Raw genomic sequence first — 23068 nt, 5'->3', positions numbered from 1 at the left:
TCCATATCAGATCCAAGCTGATCTTCACATTCCTCGTAAGCAGTTGGACAACAAGTTTTAAGCTTCTGCTTTTTGTCTGCTCCTCCTATGGGACAGAACTAATGCAGATATTTATCTAGCTCCCTCCTATACAGGGAAATCCATGGAGGAGTGAGGGATGTCAAAAGTCAAGATGGCAGCAGTGATTGGCCAGTCTGCCAACCAGATGCCTCTGGTCCTAGTTTGTGGTATGAATATTCTTCAGTTTCTTCTATCAACCATCCATCCATCCATCTCTATCTCTCTATCTCTCTATCTGTCATGCACTGCCTACCGCAGAGTAAAACACAGACGCTGATTCATAGGAGAGCAGGTTCTGGTTTATTTCATACATAGTGTCAGTTGTGAAAAAAGCTGAGAGTGAGAGGAGCGCGCCGGTGCGGGGTTTAAATACCCCGCGCCGGTCAGCGCCCCCTCACCCTGGGTTACATCATCCCCCCTTTGTCCTGCATGCTGTCTTGCCGGTAGGTGAAGGGTTGCGGGGCCCCAGCGGGTGCCCCGGGATCGCCCATCATCGGTTTCCTCATTCAGCCGGTGATTGCTGTCAGCTGGGCGATCTCCGTTGCGCTTGTGCTAACAGCTTGGGTGTGCCTCGCGATCCGCTTAGCCTTTGTCTTTTCTTCTTTCTCCTTTGTGAGCTGATGGCTGCTTCCTCCGGCTAGAGTCTGTGGCTGTTGTTGTGCGTGCTATGCTTATCTTGAGCCCCTTCCTCTGCTTCCTCGTTATTGTCATGTGTGCCGTTGTGCTGATGTCTTCAGCTCAACGGCACTCATGACACTATCTCTCTATCTTGTATTTTCTCTCTCCCCCCAACCTCCAATACTGTTGGCAGGGGAACCATGTGCATAGAATACCAGTAGGAAGTGTAAAGGAATAATGAACAATGGTTAATCTGGTAAAGAGCCACACATGATGGAACAACGGAAGCCCATTTTGGAGTGTTCAGGCTTGTTCCTGAAAATTTATTTGGAGCTGAATGCTTGAGTGTCACTGCATTTTTTTTTAATATCCAAAGTCAAGCACATGTGCTGATTAAAAGAACAGTGTTTCTATCCCTTCACCTTGCATTCATTCATTCATCCATTCATTTATCCATCTATCCATCCATCCATCCATCCATCCAATTTATATAGCCGTCCATCTCACAAAGCAAGTGACTCTGGGTGGTATACAACAAAGCTAAAACAATTTAAATCTAAAAACCATTATAATTATTAATGATTAAAAACAATAAAAAACAAACCAAAAACAAACTTTTATTTTTAGTCTTAGGATGGCCCCTATAAGATTGCTTTGGCTTTTTACTTCTCTTGATATTCTTCAGACACTCTGTTTCAAGAGCTGTTTGCAAGTTTATTTGAACTTTTACTTTAGCTGCAATTTCATCAATAATTTCCTCTGGGGCATCTGGAGACATGGCAATTCTCTCAGCAGCAAGGGTGGGTGTGGGCCATAATCACCTTCCTGTACAATTGCTTGTCATTCACAGGGTTGAGAATGAAAGCCATGACTGCCTCCCAGCTTGAAAGAAATAACACAAATGCAGGGACCAGCCTCAGCAGAGAAATGTCAGGCTTGTTGTAAAGCAAATAAACCTGGAAAGGTTGGAATCCTTTATCACTGTCAGGTGGCTGCTCTGTATTTCCTCTCAAGTGATTGCTTGACACTTTGTTTAAGTTTACTGTGATGTTTTTATGAGTGTTTGTAAAATTGATGTTGCAAGCAGCGTTCTTATTTCACTCCCTTCTGCTCCACCGGAGACAGATCAAGTGGTCTGAAACATATAGCTGGCTTGAGAGTGATGGCACCCTTCTCTGGAGTTCAGAGGAATGAATGGGGGACACTCTGTCCCAGGGCAATTGCTAGGCAGAAGCATCCACTTGCCTAGACATCCAGTCTCTGGGGAAAGGATAAGGATTGGGGCTGTGGATGGGGCTCTGAATGTGGGAGTGGGACAGCAGGGATCAAGGAGAATCAATGTAGTGTGGGGTTTGGGAGCAGGCAGGAACATTGTGGTGGTGATGGACAATGAGAGATATGGTGATAGCCAGGGTATAAGCTGCTTTTGGGGAATGTAATCCCCATGTCTTGTGCCTTTACTGTGTTCTCCCCCACTCCCCCCAGACTTAGTTGGCCTTGGGCTTTTTTGCTGCTGCCCAATGCCAAGTTGGTCTCTAATGATGCTTCCCTGTAATGGTACGTGGGAGTCACCTTGGGAGACAGGAGGAAGAGCTGCAGACTAGGCAACAGTCAGATAAGAGGAAGCTGAGCCTGCAGAAGGAATGGGAGTGTGGTAAACAACTCAGAAGGGACCCTCTCTAGTTTCTTGAACTGTAAAGGCAAGTGGAGGAGAGATGTACTTTTAGAAGTGCAAGGTTCTGTTAATGTAACCTGATTTAATGTAACCTGTAATGAGGTCTATATAAGGCTAGTTTTGAAGATGACTTGGAAGCTACAGCTGGTGCAAAATGGATCATCCAGACTCCTGATAGGATAATACGTGATAGGATAGGTCAGGCCAGAATAATACCTATTTTAAAATTGTAGTACTGATTGCCAATAGACTTCTAGATGAATCCCAAAGGCTGATAATCACCTTCAAAGTCCTGTACACTGCAGCACCTTGCCAAAACTGAATCTGTTTGTCCAATCAGGTCATCAAGAAAGGGCTTGTTGTGGATCCCTCCTCCATATGAAGTACATGGGGACCAGAGAGATGACAGGCCTTCTCAGTAGTGGTGTCCATTTTAGAGAGCATTCTACCCCCAGTGGTACAGATTGCTTATACTCGACTGGCATTTCACAAACTAGTCAAAGCAGTATTGTTCCAGTGGGTGTTTGGCCCTTAGGTGAGTTTGATTTACTGGGTCCCTATAGGGCATTTATTTATTTATTTATTTTATGGGCAACTCCACTCTGTTACGATTCTGGGTGGCTTACAAAATACAACAACAAAAGCACAATGAAACACACGAACCGAATCATATTATCCAAATGCAAAGTTTAAGGGGAAGAAAACCCCAACTGTATAAATATCTAGAACATTGCACAAAGGATCCATTTCCCACTCTGGCCCAGGGCCTGGTAATACAGCCAGGTTTTTAATGCTCATTGAAACAGGGGCAAAGTGGGAGCCAAATGACTCTTGGGGGAAATGGTGTTCCAGAGGACAAACTCCATGATGGAGAAGTCCCACTTCTCGTGTGCTACTAGGAGCCATTGCTTAATCAATGGGATCCAAAGCAGGCTGACAGATCATCTGGGATGGACAGAAACGATGAAGCATAGGCAGTCCCTAATTTTTTGGTTCATTGATGAGTTAAATGGATTGATCGGTGGTCAGTGCCTCCTGGTTTGTGGGGCTTAAGATGCTCCTTTCCCTCATAAATAATCCTGAAATAAACTGTGGTCCAGTCCACTTCTGGAGTGCAGTCCCTGACCTAGCAATTGAGCTGATGGAAGTTGTGCACTTGCTATATTAAAAAACTGGTTTTTCATCAAGAAAAAGAGGAAAAAAAAGGGCTATGAGGAGGAAATGGAGCAGGCAAATTTGATTTAAAATAATCACTGACTGAGCCAAAATAGCCACTGGAATCTGGCCAATCTCTTCTTTTCCATCCAACTACTGTCGCTTATTGATTCATTTGTAAGGGAAATATATCCAGAGCTTTGTTTTCCCTGCCATTCAGAGATCATTGTCACTCCTACTTCTTTTGCATAGCAAAATAAATCCTGATGCTCCAATGAGAGCTATTTTTGAAGACTTTATTTTGTTTATTTTATTTTTTTCCCTCCTTTAATCATCTACAATGAAGCTGACCCAAACTTGGTGAACCCTGCTTGATCAAAGAACATCTTTTTTTCTCTCCTTCCCATAGTAGGTGCCCAAATTTCTAACTAAGTAGTATTAAAGGTCCTCTTCTATGACCAGTGCTGGGGGAATTGAAAGAGAGGAAACAAACAAACAAACAAACAAACAAACAAACAAACTAACTAACTAACTAACTAACTAACTAACTAAAAATCCTACTTAGATATTTTGGGAGATTTAGAAGCTTTGGAAAACAACTTGACACATTCCCTTTAGAAGTCTTCAGCATCTGATTGCTTGAGTTAGAAAATAAACTGGAAAACAGGACAACCACAGAAAGGAGCTGAACAGATTTTTTGCACCTTATTTCTGGCTGGGAAGGATAAGAAGAAAGTCTTGGCTAACTATCTGAAACATTTCCTGCTATTTGGGGTTAGAAAATTAGAAAGTGTCATAGCTATCCAGCCATGGATGGATGGATGGATGGACGGATGGATGGATAACTCTATCTATATCTATCTATCTATCTATCTATCTATCTATCTATCTATCTATCTATCTATCATCCATCCATCCATCCATCCATCCATCCATCCTTCTGTTTAAAGCCATAAAGATTCAGGACATACAGCTTGCAGTGCATTCCTAAAGGCTGTTCCTGATACTGTGTTCTGCAAAACTAAAACAACAATAACAAGTACTCTTCCTAATTATTTCTTTCCACAGTACTTTAAAAAATTGCTTTTCTCAAAAGTAAATAATTTACATGATTTCCACAGCTTTGTTTCTTTGTTACAAGTCACATTACAGCATTTTGTAATGAACTGCCACATTATCGAAAAGAACAGTAACATCAGGAACAGTAATGAAAATGATAAAATATGTTCATTAAAAGTATGGGATGCTGTGAAGCTGCTATTTCCAAGGTGTCTTGTGTCAAGTTTTAGGAGAAACCACTGGAAAAAGATTTAATTCTATCTGTGATGTGGTATCCTGTGGTTTTCTTCTTTCTTCTTTTTTTCTTTATTGCTTCCATTTCAGGACATGATTAGGGCTGTTGGTTTTGGTGGGGGGAGGAAGCCAAAAATAAAAATTACATCTTTCCAATGCTATTCCTGGAAAATCCATTGTACAGGGTCAAGCCTAGTGTTCTCTTATGAATTTAATGGAGCTTGCACAGAAGGTAGTGCTATGCAGCAAAGTTTCCCTAAAGGTCATTTAGGCATTATTAGGATGAGGTATTAGAAGTGCTAAATTTACTACTTGAAGTTAAAGTTTCAAAATCCATGACAAAGCAGAATGCTCTGCAGCTTGAACAGACTCCATTGGCAACCTTTCCAAAATATTCCTCTGCTCAAAAATCATGTGCGAGCATATGAAAAACAATTGAAAAGTTTGTGGGGTGTTACTTTTGCACTGTTTTAATAGCACACAGTAAATGTACTAGAATACAGGTAGAGGTAGTCCTCACTTCACAACCATTCATTTAGTGACAGTTCAGACTTACAGAGGTGCTGAAAAAATGGACTTATGACCAGTCTTCACACTTGTGGCCATTGCAGCATCCTATAGTCACATGATCACAATTTGGGCATTTGGCAATCAGTTCGCATTTATGACCATCACACCGTACTATGGTCATGTGATCACCATTTTCGACCTTCCTAGCCAATTTCAGGAACCACATGATTTGCTTAATGACCACATGGTTTGCTTCATACCTGTGGAAATTTGCTTAATGATCGCTGCAAAAAAGTTGTAAATTTGCTTAATGATCGCTGCAAAAAAGTGGTAAAATCAGGTCAGATTTGCTTAATGACCGCTTTGCTTAGCAACCAAAATTCCAGTCTCAGTTGTGGTCGTTAAGCAAGGACTACCTGTATATAACTGCTTGTCATGCTTTATTTTTTAGGGATTAGCTCAGTTAAAATCATTGAAGAATTATTACTTTTATAGGATAAGTGGCTTTTATATCATGATAGTATACCATGTAATAAGGAAGAGACTGACCAATGTACTGGTTTCCAGTTATCTTGGTTTTTCTGGCACCAGCAAAGTACTGTCCTGGGAGGAGAAGAAGTTAGGAATTCCATAATTTTCCCTATACTATCTTTGAGAATTTAATATCAAATTATTTGGCACAACCAAAAGGAATCATGTCAGAGATATATAGGTTATTATTGGAAAATGAGACAGGAACTCCCTTTTATTTTTATTTATTATTCAAATTTTGTTACTGCCCATCTCCCCCAAAAGAGGGACTCTTTTAATCTAAAGAAGGCCTAAGATACTGATTTAGGCAACCTAATAATTTGACCAGAAATGGCAACTGTTCTGGAAATTGGGTCTTCTTTCTGCCTCTTTCCAAGAGTCACAACTGAAGGTGTTACATTGGTGGCATTTAACCCCTGCTAGGTTAGCATATGTATTGCATAATCATTCTTCCAAAGGTGTAGACAGAAAAGATCTTGTTACCATATGTGGTGGATATGTGAAAAGGTAGCATGTCCCTGGTGTAAACTTTTTTGTGAAATTAGTATCATTACAAAACAAAGAGTCAAATGCTCTCCGGAGCTAGACTCATTGCATCTGTTCATGTGATCTAACTCTTCTCTTCAAAATAAGGAGTTCCTTAGCATCAAGCTCTTTTTTTGCTAGCTGAACTGCACGCTTTCTCTGATCGGGATTGACTGGGAATGTTCTGTATTAAAACAAAACTAGAATTTACCCATAATAATGTTCAATCACATACCACCATTCTGAATTGAGCCAAGAAATGGACTGGTAACCACCGCAGGTGGGAAAGGACTGTTGTCATGTGATTATAATGTGGTCTTGTTGCTCCTCAACAATTTCTTACAACATGACATCGGTTAGGAATGGTCGGTAAAGACTGCTTCCCCTCTAAAAGTATTTCAGGTTGAGAACTGAAGCATTTCCTGGCATCAATCATATATTAAAGGGAAAGCACTTCTCTTTTGTTGCTGGTACTTGAACAGGTATGGATGGTGACTTACATTCAGGTATGTAAGAAAGCATCGTATGAAGGAACACCAAGCCCAGGTCTTCACTTGGATATGCATCTTGTGAGAACACGTATATGTGGGGACATATATGGATATGTGAGATATGTGGGGAGGTCTATTCTCATGATCTTTTTCCCACATTTTATTAACTTTTCAATGGTTAATTGCCAGATTGCTTTGAAGATTAAGGAAGCAACTTTAGTTTCTCCTCCAATCTAAACTGGTTTTTCTGATTCTTACTGGGACCCACATTCATTCATTCATTCATTCAATACTTACAAACATTCATGACAATAAAAATATTAAAAACCAATTAAAATTCTAACAACAAGAAAAAATAGTATTTAGTTTTCTTGTTTTTTTGTTTTGTTTGTTTGTTTGTTCATTGGTTGAGTGGCTGTGTGGGCTCAAAGAAATTATGTAACTGGTGGACTCTTGCTTGTTGGAGATGTCACAGCATTCTGAAATTAGATCATCCATTACATGGATTTCTCCCTGCTTGTTTTAAGGAACTGATGAGTTCTGAAATGGTAAGCTTGTTTACTGAATATGAAACCCACTGAACACAGGGGCACTTAAATCAGAACAACCCGATTTGCAGAATGTATTTGGAATAGAAATGTGTTCCCTAAAATTGTACCTGCTGAATCCAGTGGTGGTGACTGAGGCTGCAGTCCCTCAATTCTACCTTCCAAGTGAAAATCAAGTAATGCTGCTTCTTGCTTCTCTGCCCTTCCTGTCTTCTGCAGGGCAGCTGCTATGTGCCATCAGAAAACTGCCGACAACATGCCCATAAATGGCATAAAGACCTTTGCCTCCTGCTGTTGAATGCCCATAGAGGACTTCAGAGGTACTATGCTGCAATTGCAAAGGAGATTCCCAGTTTGCCACAGCTGAAGTTAGGTATGTGGAGGGTAGCAAATTGAGAACAATCCATGGCATCTGGGTCTTATGCTAAGGTCAACACTAGTGCTCAGTTTTGCTCTTCCACCACCACCACCACCATGATCTTTCTTTTGCCCAAGTTACTTCTATTAGCTCAGTTTCTTCCTTTCTTTAAAAGCATTCATACTATTTTGAGCATTCCCAAACAATCAGCTTGAATCTATCCCTTGATGAAAATCCTCATTTCATTTGTTGTCTTGGCTTCAAGTACCTTTATCAGTTGCGGTCAAAGGAGAATATTAGCTTACCCATCTGACAAAGTTGAAGATGCAGTTACCCTTGAAATACTTTATCATCATCATCATCATCATCATCATCATCATCATCATCATCATCATCATCGCTTAATAAATCTTAACACAAATACGCTAGTCCTAGTATTTACCTCCATGTTCATTTAATTCAGTTAATTGATTTGGAAAGATCTCTTTTTCTGTTGTTTTGTTTTAATATAATAATTGAATAAAAACCATATTGCATGCATTCTCTGTGCTTAGGGCTACTTTTTTTTCTCTTTCTTTCTTTCCCCAGAGGTTTACATGATGTCAGGGAGTGACTCATGACATGCCTGTTATTTCTGGAAAAATATAAGAGTCATATTATCTGTTGGTTCATTTTCTACAGTTTGACGTTTAATAGACCACTTAGAAATGTGTGTGGGGGTGTTTAAGTAGCTAACCAAAAAATGTGTACGTACTTAGAATGCAATTTCTCCAATAGGATTGAGTTTTCTGTATGCAGTCTTTCCTGATGTGCAACACTAACATAAAAATGAAAAGTGCCTAGATGTTCTTATCCCTATGAACTGAGAAACACGGTTGTCCCTTCAGAGTCACAGCACAGCACAGCCACTCTCCCGATCTCTCTCTGTACAGAAGGCAGAGAAGCCAAAAAGGCTAAGAACTGACATGTTCAACCATCACATTTCAAACCCACTTGATGCATTTTACCATTTTCACTGACATGTTTGAAGGAGTTCTAATCAGCTCTACAATTACACTCCTTTTATTCTGTAAGGAACATCAGTCAAATTCCTTGTATGTCTAATCATACTTGGCCAATAAAGCTATTCTATTCTATTCTATTCTATTCTATTCTATTCTATTCTATTCTATTCTATTCTATTCTATTCTATTCTATTCTATTCTACTCTACTCTACTCTACTCTACTCTACTCTACTCTACTCTACTCTACTCTACTCTACTCTAGTATCCTCTCCATCCTGTTCCCATAAATGAGGTGTCACCTTTCAGAGACTGGAGTCATGAGTGTTGATTAGGGAACCAGCTTGTACATCTTCTCACTTATTACATGACTTGGAATTATTATTATTTATTTTATTTTTATCCTGCCTTTATTATTTTTATAAATCACTCAAGGTGGTGAACATACCTAATACTCCCTCCTCCTCCTATTTTCCCCACAACAACAACCCTGCAAGGTGGGTTGGGCTGAGAGGGAGTGACCAGCCCAAGGTCACCCAGCTGGCTTTTGTGTCTAGGGCTGGACTAGAACTCACAGCCTTCTGGTTTCTAGCCCATTGCCTTAACCACTAGACCAGACTATGCTGTTAGAGGCAGTGATGGGACATGAAGAGGAATCAGGCCCTTCAAATTCTGCTTCCTTTTCCATCCTTGTGAGATTACAATAATGAAAAGGGAAAATGAACAAGCAGGACCTTGCTTATAGCCTTATTGTCATTTAAATGACAGGAACTGTTAGGCCAGCCCATCCCAGGCATCTGGAAGGAAGGAGCTTGGGGTTTTCCCTGAGGATCTGCTGGACAGTTCATAAATGCTGGAATAGGCGGTGAATAAGGCCTTTGATTGGACTGTACCTCTGCAGCCTCTCTGTGGGCAATGATTCCAGCTTGCACCCTGGTTTTCTAAAGAACTTCAGGAGACAAATCACCAGAAACAGCTGGAGTGCCGTTGGAGAAAGACAAAGAGTAGATCTAGCTGAACTCAAATGGCAGCCCATATTCAGGCCTACAGCATGGTGGTGAGAACAGCAAAACATAGTTATTTCTCCACCCTTATTGCATTCACCAATAGCCATCCAGTGGCCCAGTTTAGAGTGACTTGCTCTCTGTCAGAGAGGGTCAGGCTGCAGGACCATCTAAAGGGTCACAGTGAGGAGTTGGGCCCAGTCATATGTTATCTTGTACTGTTTGGATCAGTGTTTCTCAACCTTGGCAACTTTCAGACATGTGGACTTCAACTCCCAGAATTAGCTGGCTGGCTGGGGAATTCTAGAAGTTGAAGTCCACACATCTGAAAGTTGCCAAGGTTGAGAAACATGGTCTGGACTGTTTGTTGTTCTAGTTCCAGTATATTTTAAGCATCTTGCTCTTTTTGTGGATTTTGAAAGTTGCTCAGAGTCTTCTGGAGTGGGTGGCCATATTAAATTGACTAAATTAAATCAAATCACTACCAAACCCCTAAATTATCCTCCTGGAATAAATAGGCAGATGAAGTTCCTAGGTATCAGGGCATCAGTCATAATCAAAGATGTCAGTTAAAGAGTCTGTGTTTATAGAGATGTTAAGGAGATTTTATGTCCACTCAGTTGTTTGGACTATTCCCTAGTTACTTACAGGTAAACATATTCATGGAGGTAACATATTCATGTTGTATCAAGTCTTCCTGTGAAAGATGACTTTCAGTTCTGCTCTTGATTATGGAGAGAGTTGTGCATTTCTCAAAGCAACATTTTGACACCTTATTTGGCAATTGTGAAGAAGCTGTCAGATCTAAACCAAAGTATGTCATCTGAATGTAAATGATGTCATCTTTGGTGGGTACCTCTGCTGCTCCTTCTCCTTTCTCCCATGTTTGAAGCAGGAAATCCACTAATGTACAATAATATTGTACATTATTATAATGTGCTTATAAATGAATTTAATACCCATGTTTTAGAGATTAAATTCATGGTAAAAATAAAGATGCCCACAAATCAAACTTCCTTCCTGCTCCATGTAGTTTCCTTGGTAATGATGTGGAAGCAGTTTAGCATTGACTTTTTTCTGGGATTTGTTTGTTTGTTTGTTTGATTGTTTATTTATTTTTCAGCCTGATACTCTAGGCTAGTCTAGCCTAGGGTTTTATGCTTGTCTCCCATGCAAGTGCTAATCAGGTCAGGACCTACTTAACATTTTGGGATCAGTTAAGCGCATCTACTCATCTGACGGAAGAAAAAGAAAAGAATGAATGAATTTCTCATTCACACTATTTCATCTCTGAAGAACCTTATGGTTTCTCTGATGCTCTGATTGCAGTTTCTGTTTTTCTAGATTTGGCAAGGGTTTTTCCTCTCTTGTGTTTCTGTTCAGTGTATATGTCTCAAATAATGGACCTCTCTTTTCTTCTTTTTAGTTTTAGAAGATCTTGCTGCGGAACAGACACTATCACAACTTTCTGAAGAGCTGCAGGTATTTCCGCATGGCTAACGCTGGGAAGCAGTTAACATCAAAGGCAAAGACACAATAGGCTGTATTCTATTAAATTAGTTTTAACATAAACTTGGGGGCACTTTATTTTTAGCATGGTCAAATTTATTTATTTCTAGGCATATAGCCTATCTTCATACATTTGTGTTTTGTTCTGTTTCTATATTCATCTGTTGTCTTTTAAAAAAAAAAAAAATCTCAAGAAGTTTGCGTATTCTTGGGATAGAGTGTTAAATTAGGAGGTGGGAAATCTGCTTAAATCAATTCCGTACCAGTTTGCCTCTGAGCTTCAAGTCACTTTTCTACTGTTGTAGCTACAGTGCTTGGGAACAACCATAGAGGAAGTGTTGAAATGTTGAATAGCACATTTGTTTCCCACCTTCCATAAATATTTTGCACCTGCCCTGCCACCTAATTCACTCCAAAGAATCACCAAGGCAATGTTTTGGCTCACTGCTGATTTTCCCTGCAAATAGGAATGCCAAAAAGGACAGAATTATATGAAAAATCACCCATAAAAGGGGTTTACAATAGCAAAAACAAACAAACAAATAAATAAATAAATCAAAGCTGAGATGTTTTCCATAATTCTTAGGATCCGGTTATGATAGTGTGATCAGCTTGGACTGTATACTCTGTAGCATCTAAGATAGGCTTCAGAATTTGATGATGAGGGTGAAGTTTACTGTCGTTGTCATCATCATCATCATCATCTTGTATAGCAAGATAGATAAGCCTGTGCTGAGTATTCACCTACCAACATTACTCAGTTAAATCTTTTATCTGGGTATAGTATCTCAAAATTATTTCTCTCTCAAAAATTAATAGGAAGCAAAATGCATGTTTAGATTTATCCTTGATTCTGTGAGCTTCACAGACATGTTTTGCAGAATAAGCTTTCTCTCTGATTTCTACTTCCTGGGCTGATCCCAGCCAATCAGGGATGACCATTTTTTTTCTAATGATATAACAGCAACAAGGGGAAATATAGAATTATGATGACATCAGTGCTTCTTGGACAGATGATGTAGATGATTCTGGCCAATCTGAGACACCTTGTCTAAGTAGCTAAAACTGTAGGCAGAGTTTAGAAACAAGTGTTATTGTGTGCTCTGTGCCAGATTCTCCAAACATAATGCCCAATCAAAGAAATGTGTACAAAAATAGAAGCTATATTTGGCTCTAATTGGGCCATCACCCAACAGTATGATGACAGCTGCCCAGATCAGCCAGCTGAACCTCAGAGATATCAGGGATGGTATTGCAGGAAAGATAAGGCTATTATGGCAATGTCAGGATGGACAGGCAAATACACAGACAGACAGACAGACAGACACAGACATGGCAAAATTTAGAGCAGATATACGTTCAAGAAGCTTACCATTAGGCAAAAGACTGTTATGAAAAGGGAACCAAGTTTTGGCCTGTAATTTACTTTTATTGAGAAGAACTTATTTTCAATAATTATGTCTGAGATTACCTGCAATGATCACTACTACCGGGAAGGGGTGGTGGGTGGAATTTGTCTACAGTTTTGTCAGTGACCAGTCTGTGGTTTTATTCTGCATCAGTTTTTAATTCTAAAAACAAACAAACAAATCTAGGTTGACCCCTGCATGAACAGATAAGAAAATCATTCTGGGCCTAGCAGAAACATTTGGCCTCATAAAAATCCTAATAGATTATACATACAATGTACCTGTATAATCATACTTTATAGATTATATTACAGAATTATGCATTGCCATCTAGTGGTTAATTTGTAAATAGTCACAATTGAATGTTCTTTCTAGCACTGACATCTCCAGAAATTAAGATTTGATGGTCTACAGACACCCAGATCTTGTCCATAGAATGGCTGTGCAATTTGTTTATGGTCTATGAAGGCAACACCTGACAGCTGAGTGACTTTTTTCCCCCTAAACAAAGAGAAAAGTAGCAAAAATTATGCAAAAACCAAAGAGAGATTAATTTGTTAAGGATACCTGGAAAGGTGTTTGGCAGAATTTTGGCTGAAAAGGTTTGTCACCTCTTGTGACAATAAGCCACATTTTGAAAGTGAAGTATGGCTTTATGCTTTACAGAGGAATTCAGAGCAAAATGAATGATGAATGAATGAATGTGAGAAAGAAAGTAGATTGTACAGTTGTTGATTCTGAGAAAGGGGTTGATAAAGGGAATGTGGTTCAGTTATGAGATGATTTGCATAAATATGGAGCTGAACATTTGCTGAATGTGGTAAGAGTGGTATATAATTCTGTAGAAGTAAGCATGGCTAAAAAAAAAATGGAATGCTTAACAAACAATATAATATGGAAGTCAGAAAAGGATTGTAATGTCCCTTGGTTATTTTATTTACTTATGTATAAACATAAACAAATACTTCTGGTGACATTAGAAGATTGTTAGAAATAGGAATGTGTATATACTATTGTGTGCAAACCACGCTGCATTGTTATCTGAGTATCTAAGAGCTTTAGATAACCTTAGTTTAAAAAGATGCAGGGAACAGTATGAATCTGAAAATGAATGCATCAAAGATTTAGTTTGTGATTTTGTTTGTCAGAGAAAATAGGGTGAAAAACCGCTTGTGGTACATAAATAGTGAAAAATAAAGTAAGTAGATGAAGTTCTGAACTTGATACAATATTGATTAAAGATGGGGAAATAGATGGAGAAATTTCATGTCGTGTAAATCCTGGTAGAAAGGTAGTGGGTCTGTTTCAAGGGATGAGTATTTGTCAAAAGAAGTGAAAATCACTGTGGATAAGAGTGTGCTTTTGCCCACTTTGATTGAGGAAGTTCTAGTTGGATATATCAGGGAAAACATAAAAGTAAATTTGATGTAGTGAGAAGGCACTTCAGAAGAGAGTATAGTAAGAAGACATTGGGTCAAGAATGAATAGGCTGTGGGATAAGTAGAAAAGTGAATGACCAGCATGAAACAACAATGTTGAAAGGGTTTGATCATATGAAGGATCAAATCACAAAATAAATATATGAAGAACAAGTGAATGGTCTGAAAGCAAGGTGGAAGACTGAGAGAGTCATGGCTGGATGGAGTTCATGAAATCAGAGAGAAAGAGAGAGGAAATAACAACAACAGTCCCCTTTTCGGGAGAGATGGGTGGTGATAGAAATTTGAAATATAAATAAATAAATAACAACAACAACAACAACAATGGATAATTGTATTCAGTACTTATGGATGTGGTGGAAACAAGGAAGCTTTTTAAGGCCAATTGAAGAGGTTTAAGAAATGGCATGGGTGTAAACTAGATTTAGCCATATTCCTTCTCTTTTTCCTATCTCATCCACTTAATTTATTTACTATTTCTTATTGATTTTCTGTGCATTGCTTAACATTGTTTACCCCAGAAGGGAGTAATGTGATGGGTAGTATGTGAGTATGTATGCATGTGTGTGATGATCCTGAACAGTAGGTAGCAGCTCCTAGCTAATCTTGGCTGGGATCATAAGCTAAGCAGAGTTAAACCAGGTTAGTACTTGGATGGGAGGCACCAGAACATTTCAACTGTAGACAGAAATGTTGAAAAAATATCCCAGAAGAAGATAGCGGCAAGCAGTCTGTAGGTTGAGTCATGGCAACTGGATTTCTTTCTTTTTGGTTGAAACATTTCGCTGCTTGTCCAAGCAGCTTCTTCAGTCTGGGCAAAGGTTGGTAAGGGGACCCCATATATGTCTTCCAGGGTGGCTGCATTGTCCCTACACCTGAATGGCTGTTAATTGTGCCATGGAGGTGTGGATTGCCTTTGGGATGTCTTACTCCTAAATCCCTTGTTCATCCCCAAGTGGATCATTAAGAGTGGCCTTCCTGGTAAACTTGTGAAGTGGTCTTAACCTTCCTGGGGGCTAATGAAAGAGCAGCATGAAAAATGGGGAACAAGTTGTGTCTGAGGCCTCCGCCTCTATTGAGGGAAAGATTTTCCACTTTGGCATGAATGGATTCCTTAACCCCTCTCTCATGAATCCATTCCAAGACATCTCAAAGACAATCCACACCTCCATGGCACAACTAACAAGCCATAAAGGTGTAGGGACAATGCAGCCACCCTGGAAGACATATATGGGGTCCCCTTACCAACCTTTTTCCAGACTGAAGAAGCTGCTTGGACAAGCAGTGAAACATTTCAACCAAAAAGAAAAAAAAAATCCAATTGGCATGACTCAACCTATAGACAATTCCACCTGGATGACTGAGAATCTTCATTGACATAGTGGCAAGCATCTTCTGTACTATTCCCAAGAAAACTGCATAGATTTCTTGAAATCACCAGGAATCAAGCTTGATCACAAGCATCTTTACCTTTTTAGTCTAGAACAAATATTTCTAAGATTGGAAATCCTAATTTGAGTCAAAACTTAACACAACTGAGAGTCAGCCATTAGAAACATAGGTAGCTGACATGGGCTGCTAGTAGGTTTATTCTAGATTGTGATTTTTTTTTTTTATCCAATTCTCTAACATATCAGAATCTTTAAGTTACTCACACACCATTCTTGGAACAATCCATGTAAAACTCTGTAGAATATTAGTGTTCAATAAGCATTAACAGGAAAGAATTTCATTTAGCTAAATATTCACATGTCCAGTTAGTTTCCCAAAAAATCAGATTAGGTCATGTCATTTTTACTAGCTTTTCCTGACATTGTCTTTCACTCTTCTAGATGCTGAATAATTCAGAAAAAATAGCAGAGCAGATCAGCAAAGACCTTGCATGGCTCTGCTCCCAACTTCTTGCCCTGTGGACCCAATTTCTGGCAATTGTAACCCTACATCCTGATGTCATGGCCCACCTTGTTCAAGAGCATCACACTCTAAGGGTAACCTTGCAGAACACTGATGTGCCCAACTTAGAAGAAGAAAGTGATATGAAAACAGGTTGCAGTGTATAGTGTTAATTTTGAGGCTATTACGGGATTGCTTTATGATACCAACTTTAGAGTCATCAATTTCCTTTAGGTGTCTCATACGTCTTGCTGCTTCTGTTATTGATAATTAGTATTTATTAAACAATTAATAAATTATTATTCTTGATTAAATAAATTGTTTAATAGAAATTGTTCTATTGTTTTAATGCAAACCAGTCAACCAGAAGTTCTTCAATAATGCAAAGTTTAAAGGGGTGACAATTTTCATCGAATGTTTTTTTTTCCTTTAAATGTTTATCATCCATGTGATTAATCTATTCAATATTGTTTTGAACTGAAATAGGCTTAAAGGCCAATTCCGTCAGAATAACGGAATTCATCTAAGTTGTTTTGTTTATTTATTTTTATCAATAAAGGACAGAGCGGCACAGGGGCTCTTTTCTTAAGAATCATAGCTCCCTTGACTGATTTAAAAAAAAAAAAATCACCAACATAATTTTCATGGGGGAGTGGTACAGACAGAAATTCTTTGCTTTCCTCATCTGCTCTAAAATAAACTTTTACAGCCTTGCAAGCAGGTAAATAAAGATTAGGCAGAGGTTAGGAGAGTCAATAGCCCAGTGAAGAGCATGGGGAAGGTAGCAAGGGGGTTGTGGGAAAAGAAGGGTTGAGATATGTGGCAGAATAGGAGGCATCATGGCCCACACCAGAAACCCCAATGACTTCTCTATGGTTGCACATTTTTGCACTCCTGCTGTTAGCAATGTCAACATATGGCCAACTGATCATGTATGATTTTTTTCATGTTCCTCATTTGAGATCATTCTAGAAAACAGAAGGCGGCAAGTGACAACCCATATAATAGAGACTCGGAAATGAGGGTCAGATATTGAAATAAACCTGGATGACAAGAACTTGCCTATTTTGCTTTAGTGAACATCCTAGTTCTCCGGAAGCAAACTGAATCTAGAAGACACTAGGATAAGTTTCAAACTCTATTTAGTATGATGCCTATATCTATGCCAACAGGTATCTAAGATAGAAGGTGATAGGTGACCGAGGACAGAGGACAGAGGACAAAGGATAGGGGATAGAGGATAGAGGTCTTGGAGTTGGCAGTGGAGTTCCCCAGGCTTATGGTTCTGAGGGGCTTCAATCTGCCTTCCCTGGGGCATGCCTCAGAGGCAGCTCAGGCATGGCCACTATGGTGGCCATGGGCCTGTCTCAGATTATTTGGGACCCAACTCGAGACAGTGGCCTCACTCTGGACTTGGTTTTCTTGTCGGAGCAGTGGCAACATGATCTGCGGGGAGAGTTACACCTATCCCCTTTGTCATGATTGGATCGTGCCCTGGTGGCCTTGAGATTCTCCTGTGCTGCCCCACTTCACAGGGAGGCAGGACCCATTCGATTGGTCCACCCCCGGCAACTGATGGACCTGGCTGGGTTTCAGAGGGAGCTGGGGGTTATACCCAAGGAGCTGCTGCACAGTCTAGTGGAGGCCCTGGCTGTGGCCTGGAATAGGGAGGTGGCCAAGGCCTTGGACAGGATTGCGCCTGTTCAGCCTCTCTTGTCCCATCAAACCTGACACTCCGCATGATTTACGGAGGAGCTGAGGGTTTTGAAGAGGATTAAGAGATGTCTGGAGGGTTGCTGGAGGAAGACAAAGACCAAATCCAACCGAACACAAGCTAGAGCCACTGTTAAAGCCTACCTTGTGGCGGTAAGAGTGGCAAAACATCAGTATTCTCTGCTCTTATTGCATCTGCTGAATGCCGCCCAGTGGCCCTATTTAAGATCACCCGATCCCTTCTCGGGAAAATGGGGTCAGAACTCTACCTACAGGGCCATGCTGAGGAGTTTTCTGGGCATCTTCAGGATAAAATCACTCGGATCCATTCCACGTTGGATTCCAAGTCTGAGACAGGGTCTGGGGAGATGCCTGGGGAATGGACTTACCCAGTTATCTGGGAACAGTTTGTGTCATGAGTACAGATGGTGAGCAGGAGGGGGCCCCTCTGCAAGGGGAAAAGCACATGCATGGTTTAGAAGCTTTGAACTTTCCTTCAAAGAAACTCAGAGCAGACCTGCCTTGAGTTTTGGGTTTATCTTTGTGGGTTTCCCATGGTCTTTCAGTTTGGCAGGATTTTCCATCTACTAGAGTAGGACAATAAACACTAGAGACCAAGAGGCCATCTCAGTGTGGTTCTTCACTCTAAGATAGGGCAGTTTGATCCTGTTGGGCCTGAAGAAGTGGACAGGATCCTCCAGACTGTAAAGTCCACCACTTGCCAGTTAGATCCATGTCCCTCCTGGCTAGTGAGGGGAAGTGATGTGTGGTTGGGTCCAGATGATGGTAAATACACCTTTGAGGGAGTGTTTCTGGCAGCCTTTAAGGAGGCACTGGAGAGTGAGTGTTTCCAGCACCCTCCTCAAGAAACCATTGCTGGACCCTACTATCCTGGACAATTTTCGTCCAGTCTTCCACCTCCTCTTTTTGGGGAAGGTGGTTGAGAAAGTGGTGGCATTGCAGCTCCAGAGGATCCTGGATGAAACAGATTATCTAAACCCCTTTCAGTCAGGTTTCAGGTCCAGTTATGGGATGGAAACAGCATTGGTCACTCTTATGGATGATCTCTGGAGGGAGCAGGATGATGGCAGTGCATCCATCCTGGCTGTTTTTGACCTCTCAGCAGCTTTTGATATCGTTGACCATGGTATCCCTTTGTGTTGGCTCAGGGAGTTGGGGGTGGGTGGTGTAGTTCTGCGCTGTTTCAACTCCTTCCTCCAGGGCTGGTCCCAGTTGGTGTTGATAGGGAGCAAGAGATCCAGCCCATGCCCCCTTCTCTGTGGGGTGCCACCGGGCTCAGGGCTCTCTCCACTCCTTTTTAACATCTACATGAAATCACTGGGAGAGATCATCCATCACCACAGGATGAGGTATCATCAGCATACTGATGATTATACAATTATACATCTCTATCCTGGGTGAAGTAAGTGATGCTGTGGCCACCCTTTCTAGGTGCCTGGGGGCTGTGGGGGGTGTGTGTGTCTGGATAGGGAACAACAGGCTTCAACTGAACCCTGGTAAGACAGAGTGGCTGTAGATTAATTGCCCCTCAGTGTCTGGGAAATTGTCATCCTTGGTTCTGGATGGGGTTGCACTGGCCCAGATAGACCCTTTGTGTAACCTGGGGGTCCTCCTGGACTCATGACTCCTGCTCTAAGAGCAGGTGGCAGTCATGGCCAGAAGTCCTATGCTCAACTTTGCGTTGTATGCCAGTTACACCCTTTCCTGGATCGAGAGGCCCTTTGAACAGTCACTCATGCCCTGGTCATTTCCCATATAGACTACTGTAATGCACTCCACATGGATATTCTCCCTTGAAGAATATCCAGAAGCTACAACTGGTCTAGAAAGCAGCCACACAGGCAATTTTAAGTGCCCCAAGGCAGGCACATGCGACACCTTTGCTACGCGAGTTGCACTGGCTCCCAGTTTGCTTCTGGGTCCAATTCAAGGTGTTGGTTATTACCTTTTAAAACCTATATGGCATGGGGCCAGGCTACCTGAGAGACCATCTCATCCCCATTACATTGACCCGTCCCACCCAGTCATGCAAAGAGGGTACACTACAGACCCCATCCATAAAGGAATTCCATCTGACAAGGTCCAGGAAGTGGCCCTTCTCTGCAGTAGCTCCTGCCCTCTGGAACATTGTTCCCCCAGAGGTGAGACAAGCCCCCTCATTCCTGGACCTCTGCAAAAAGCTAAAAAACTGGTTTTGCCATCATGCCTGGAGCAGAATGGGGAACAGCCATTCATGGGGATGGCTAGTGCCCTAGGATGATCTTGCATACTCATGGACTGAAACACAACTATTAGCCATCTGGATTTTATCTTATTTTATTATATTTTTATATTTTTATTGTCTATTTATTATTGTATTTATATTGATATTGAATTTTAAATCCTGTTTCTGTAAACTGCCCAGAGTCCCTCCTTTGGGGGGTAGATGGGTGGTAATAAAATTCAACAAACAAACAAACAAACAGAGGATAGAGGATAGATAGATAATGTTTATTAAAGATCAAAGGTGATAAAACATAAAACATCCAGGGATACAACATGAAAATCTATTCAGAGAAGTCCTCTGTGTGTTGGGTTCTACATGAGTGGGAATCCTAATTATAGCTCCAAATAATATAATCCAAACCAACAAGAGCTTTATTCATATCTCATATTCCACCATCACACCTATCATCATTTGCCTCAACTACACTTGTTCAGACAAACTGGGACAGATGCAGAGAAGGGCAACAAGGATAATTCAAGAAAAGGCAAGGGTGAAGAAAGAGAATAACACGTTTAAGTGTTATTTACTTACTTCTAACACTTTAAATTAATTATTGTAAACTGCCCAGAGTCCCCCGATGGGAGGAGATGGACAGGGACAAATTGAATAAATATTATATAAATAAATATATTAAGGTACCTGAAAGAATATCATACAGCAAAAAAGCCAAGACTGGATCTCTATTTTCTCAAGGTGCCAGACACAAAATAATGTGCTTAAGGTCTCAGGAAAGCAGATTCCAAAAATGTTTGAGGTAGGGGTAGGGATGGGAATATGTTTAGGGTAGGGTTAATTCAGCAGCGTGATCAGACATAATGTGATGCTGGGGTCCACTTTGCCAGTTGTATTCAAATAGAAGCTGGCTAGATATTTTTTTTGGGGGGGATGCTTTATTTTGGATTCCTACAAGTTGATAAAGTATTATTTTTCTGTCACTGTCCCGTTTATTATTTTATTTTATTCTAAAGCTGCCAAAGTCTCTTTGATATTTAGAAACACATTTGACTCAACAGACATTTTTAATTATATATATTTTTTCTCTCAAAATGCACATTTTAACAAAAAATCTAGAAGTGTATTTATGAGAACTGTACACACTTAGAACATTGTTCAGATAAAAGTCTTGAGACCTGGTAGGAGCACAGCACCTCTCTGCTCTTTGTGAAAGCAGCCCAACATTTTTCAAGCTTCTAAACCAGCCGGGTCAGGGGCGGGGGAGTGGGGCAGAAAAAACAGATATGCAGCTACTTTAAGAGTAACATTAACTTTAAAAAGTTGCCTCTTTAAAGCAGCAATCTGTAATGGTCTATGAGAATGTCTTTGAGAGACAGGAGGAGGAGCCACAGAGGGGAGAGATGTAATTTCCAACTTGCAAGATTCTGTTAAAGTAACCTTACGATAAATGTAGTGTTAGGTTGGGTTAGTACTCATGGTTTTGTTTTCTTGTCTGAACTACATCAGAGGTTTGACATCAATCTTGCAAGTATGCAAGATCCCACTCACCTTTACAGTCTAAGAAATTAGGGAGCGCTCCTTCTGAGATGTTTGCCATGCCCCCTTTCCTTCTGCGGGCTCATCTGCCTCTTATCCAACCATTGCTTAGTGTGACTCCTCCTGTCTCTCAAGGACATTCTCACAGACCATTACAACATCTCACATGAAAATAACAGGATACTTAAGGTATGCTGTCCTTTCAGGGAGTTTGCAAAGCTTCTTCAAACCTGTTTTTGAACTATCAATAGCTCCAGCATTCATAGCTTATATTCATTAAACATCCATATGAGTTTTGCACCTTGGCTAATATCTCATCTTTAGTAAAAGAGAGCACAATCTTGAGGTTCACTTGTCTGAACAAATAAAGAGAAGCATACAGAAGTATACAAACATGTTTGACTCTGATTCTAGGTGTATTAGTTGCATGAGACAGGACAGCTTGCTTTGAGGATGATATGCATTGCCGTATATTTCTCCATTAGGTAAAGAGATTCTCGGAGGCCTTCTTTTATGCAGAGCATCAAAAATGTGCTGCAACAACCTTCCAAGAGAGCCTGTATGTAATTTTCCATGTCTTCTTTCCATATCACCTCCTCCTCTTCCCCTCCTCCTCCATATCAAATACGAATGTTCTTTATTTTCTTTAAGCGAGCACTGGTGCAAGAGATTCCAGGGAACAGAGAAGTCCCTAGTGACTTATAATTGATTTGCATCTTATATTTGATTTACATCTAGGTGGAAATAAGAGGCTCAGGGTAGAGCTTCCATTGAAAGTGTGAAGTTCTCTTTTTTCCAACTGCACTCCATGGTTGGGGCCAAAGAAAGGAATGATGAGTGAGCCACCAGTGCCTTGAAGATCTGTGGGACAAACAGACCAAAGTCTCAGATGTTGAAGAGACTTCTTTTCCCTGAGGCTTTCTCTTGAGATAGTCACCACCTGATTCCACACTCTATAATAATAAGATTAATTGATGGCTTAATAGGGCTTGGGAGCAATTTTTGGAACATCTCCCACAATGGGCACCTGATTTGTCTGATTTAATAAGAATAAACAGAAGACGGGAGAGAGAGGAGGCTCAACAGAAACTCCCCTACAGCTAATCCTGAAATGTCAAATAGGGGAATGTAACTTGTTCTAGAATAATTCTCTTTATGAAATTAAGAAAAGGATGGCCATCTGGCAGGCCTTGAGCCTCTGCTTTGTGGCCTGTAGTATTCCAAAGTTTACTATAACTTGGTGACATAACGTCTGCCATTTGGAGTAGGAAGTGTATCAACATTGTTCTAGAAGCCCTACCATAGACTTAGTATGTTTAAAAAAAAAACACAAGGAAAAAACCATTCCAACCCACATTTCATCACCCTCCAAAAATATTAAGCATAGCTCCCAGTCACCAAATATTATTTATCTCTGGTTTAAATTAAGCCATTTGCTCCTGTCATCAATCATGGGTATTCCATGGAGAAAGTGGTTCCCAGTGCCAGTTCACCCTCCTTACTTTCTATTCATTCCTTAACTTCCAGCAGAACTGCCACTTTCAGAAGATTTGGCCT

The 23068-nt window shown here is 40.5% G+C and overlaps 1 protein-coding gene across 1 annotated transcript in view; it reads left to right on the top strand.

Annotated features, from left to right (window-relative positions):
• FAM135B (family with sequence similarity 135 member B) overlaps window positions 1–23068 on the top strand; it is a 135435-nt gene that overhangs the window by 96107 nt on the left and 16260 nt on the right. The window contains exons 8-11 of the mRNA XM_063300278.1: window positions 7626–7779; window positions 11203–11252; window positions 15960–16115; window positions 21997–22070. Coding sequence (XP_063156348.1) covers window positions 7626–7779; window positions 11203–11252; window positions 15960–16115; window positions 21997–22070 — 434 coding nt within the window. The remainder of the gene's footprint in view (window positions 1–7625; window positions 7780–11202; window positions 11253–15959; window positions 16116–21996; window positions 22071–23068) is intronic.

The sequence above is a fragment of the Candoia aspera genome, chromosome 3, assembly GCF_035149785.1.
Source record: "Candoia aspera isolate rCanAsp1 chromosome 3, rCanAsp1.hap2, whole genome shotgun sequence".
Lineage (NCBI taxonomy): Eukaryota > Metazoa > Chordata > Lepidosauria > Squamata > Boidae > Candoia > Candoia aspera.
The sequence above is the reverse complement of the archived record's forward strand: the minus strand, read 5'-3'. Positions and strand labels throughout refer to the sequence as shown.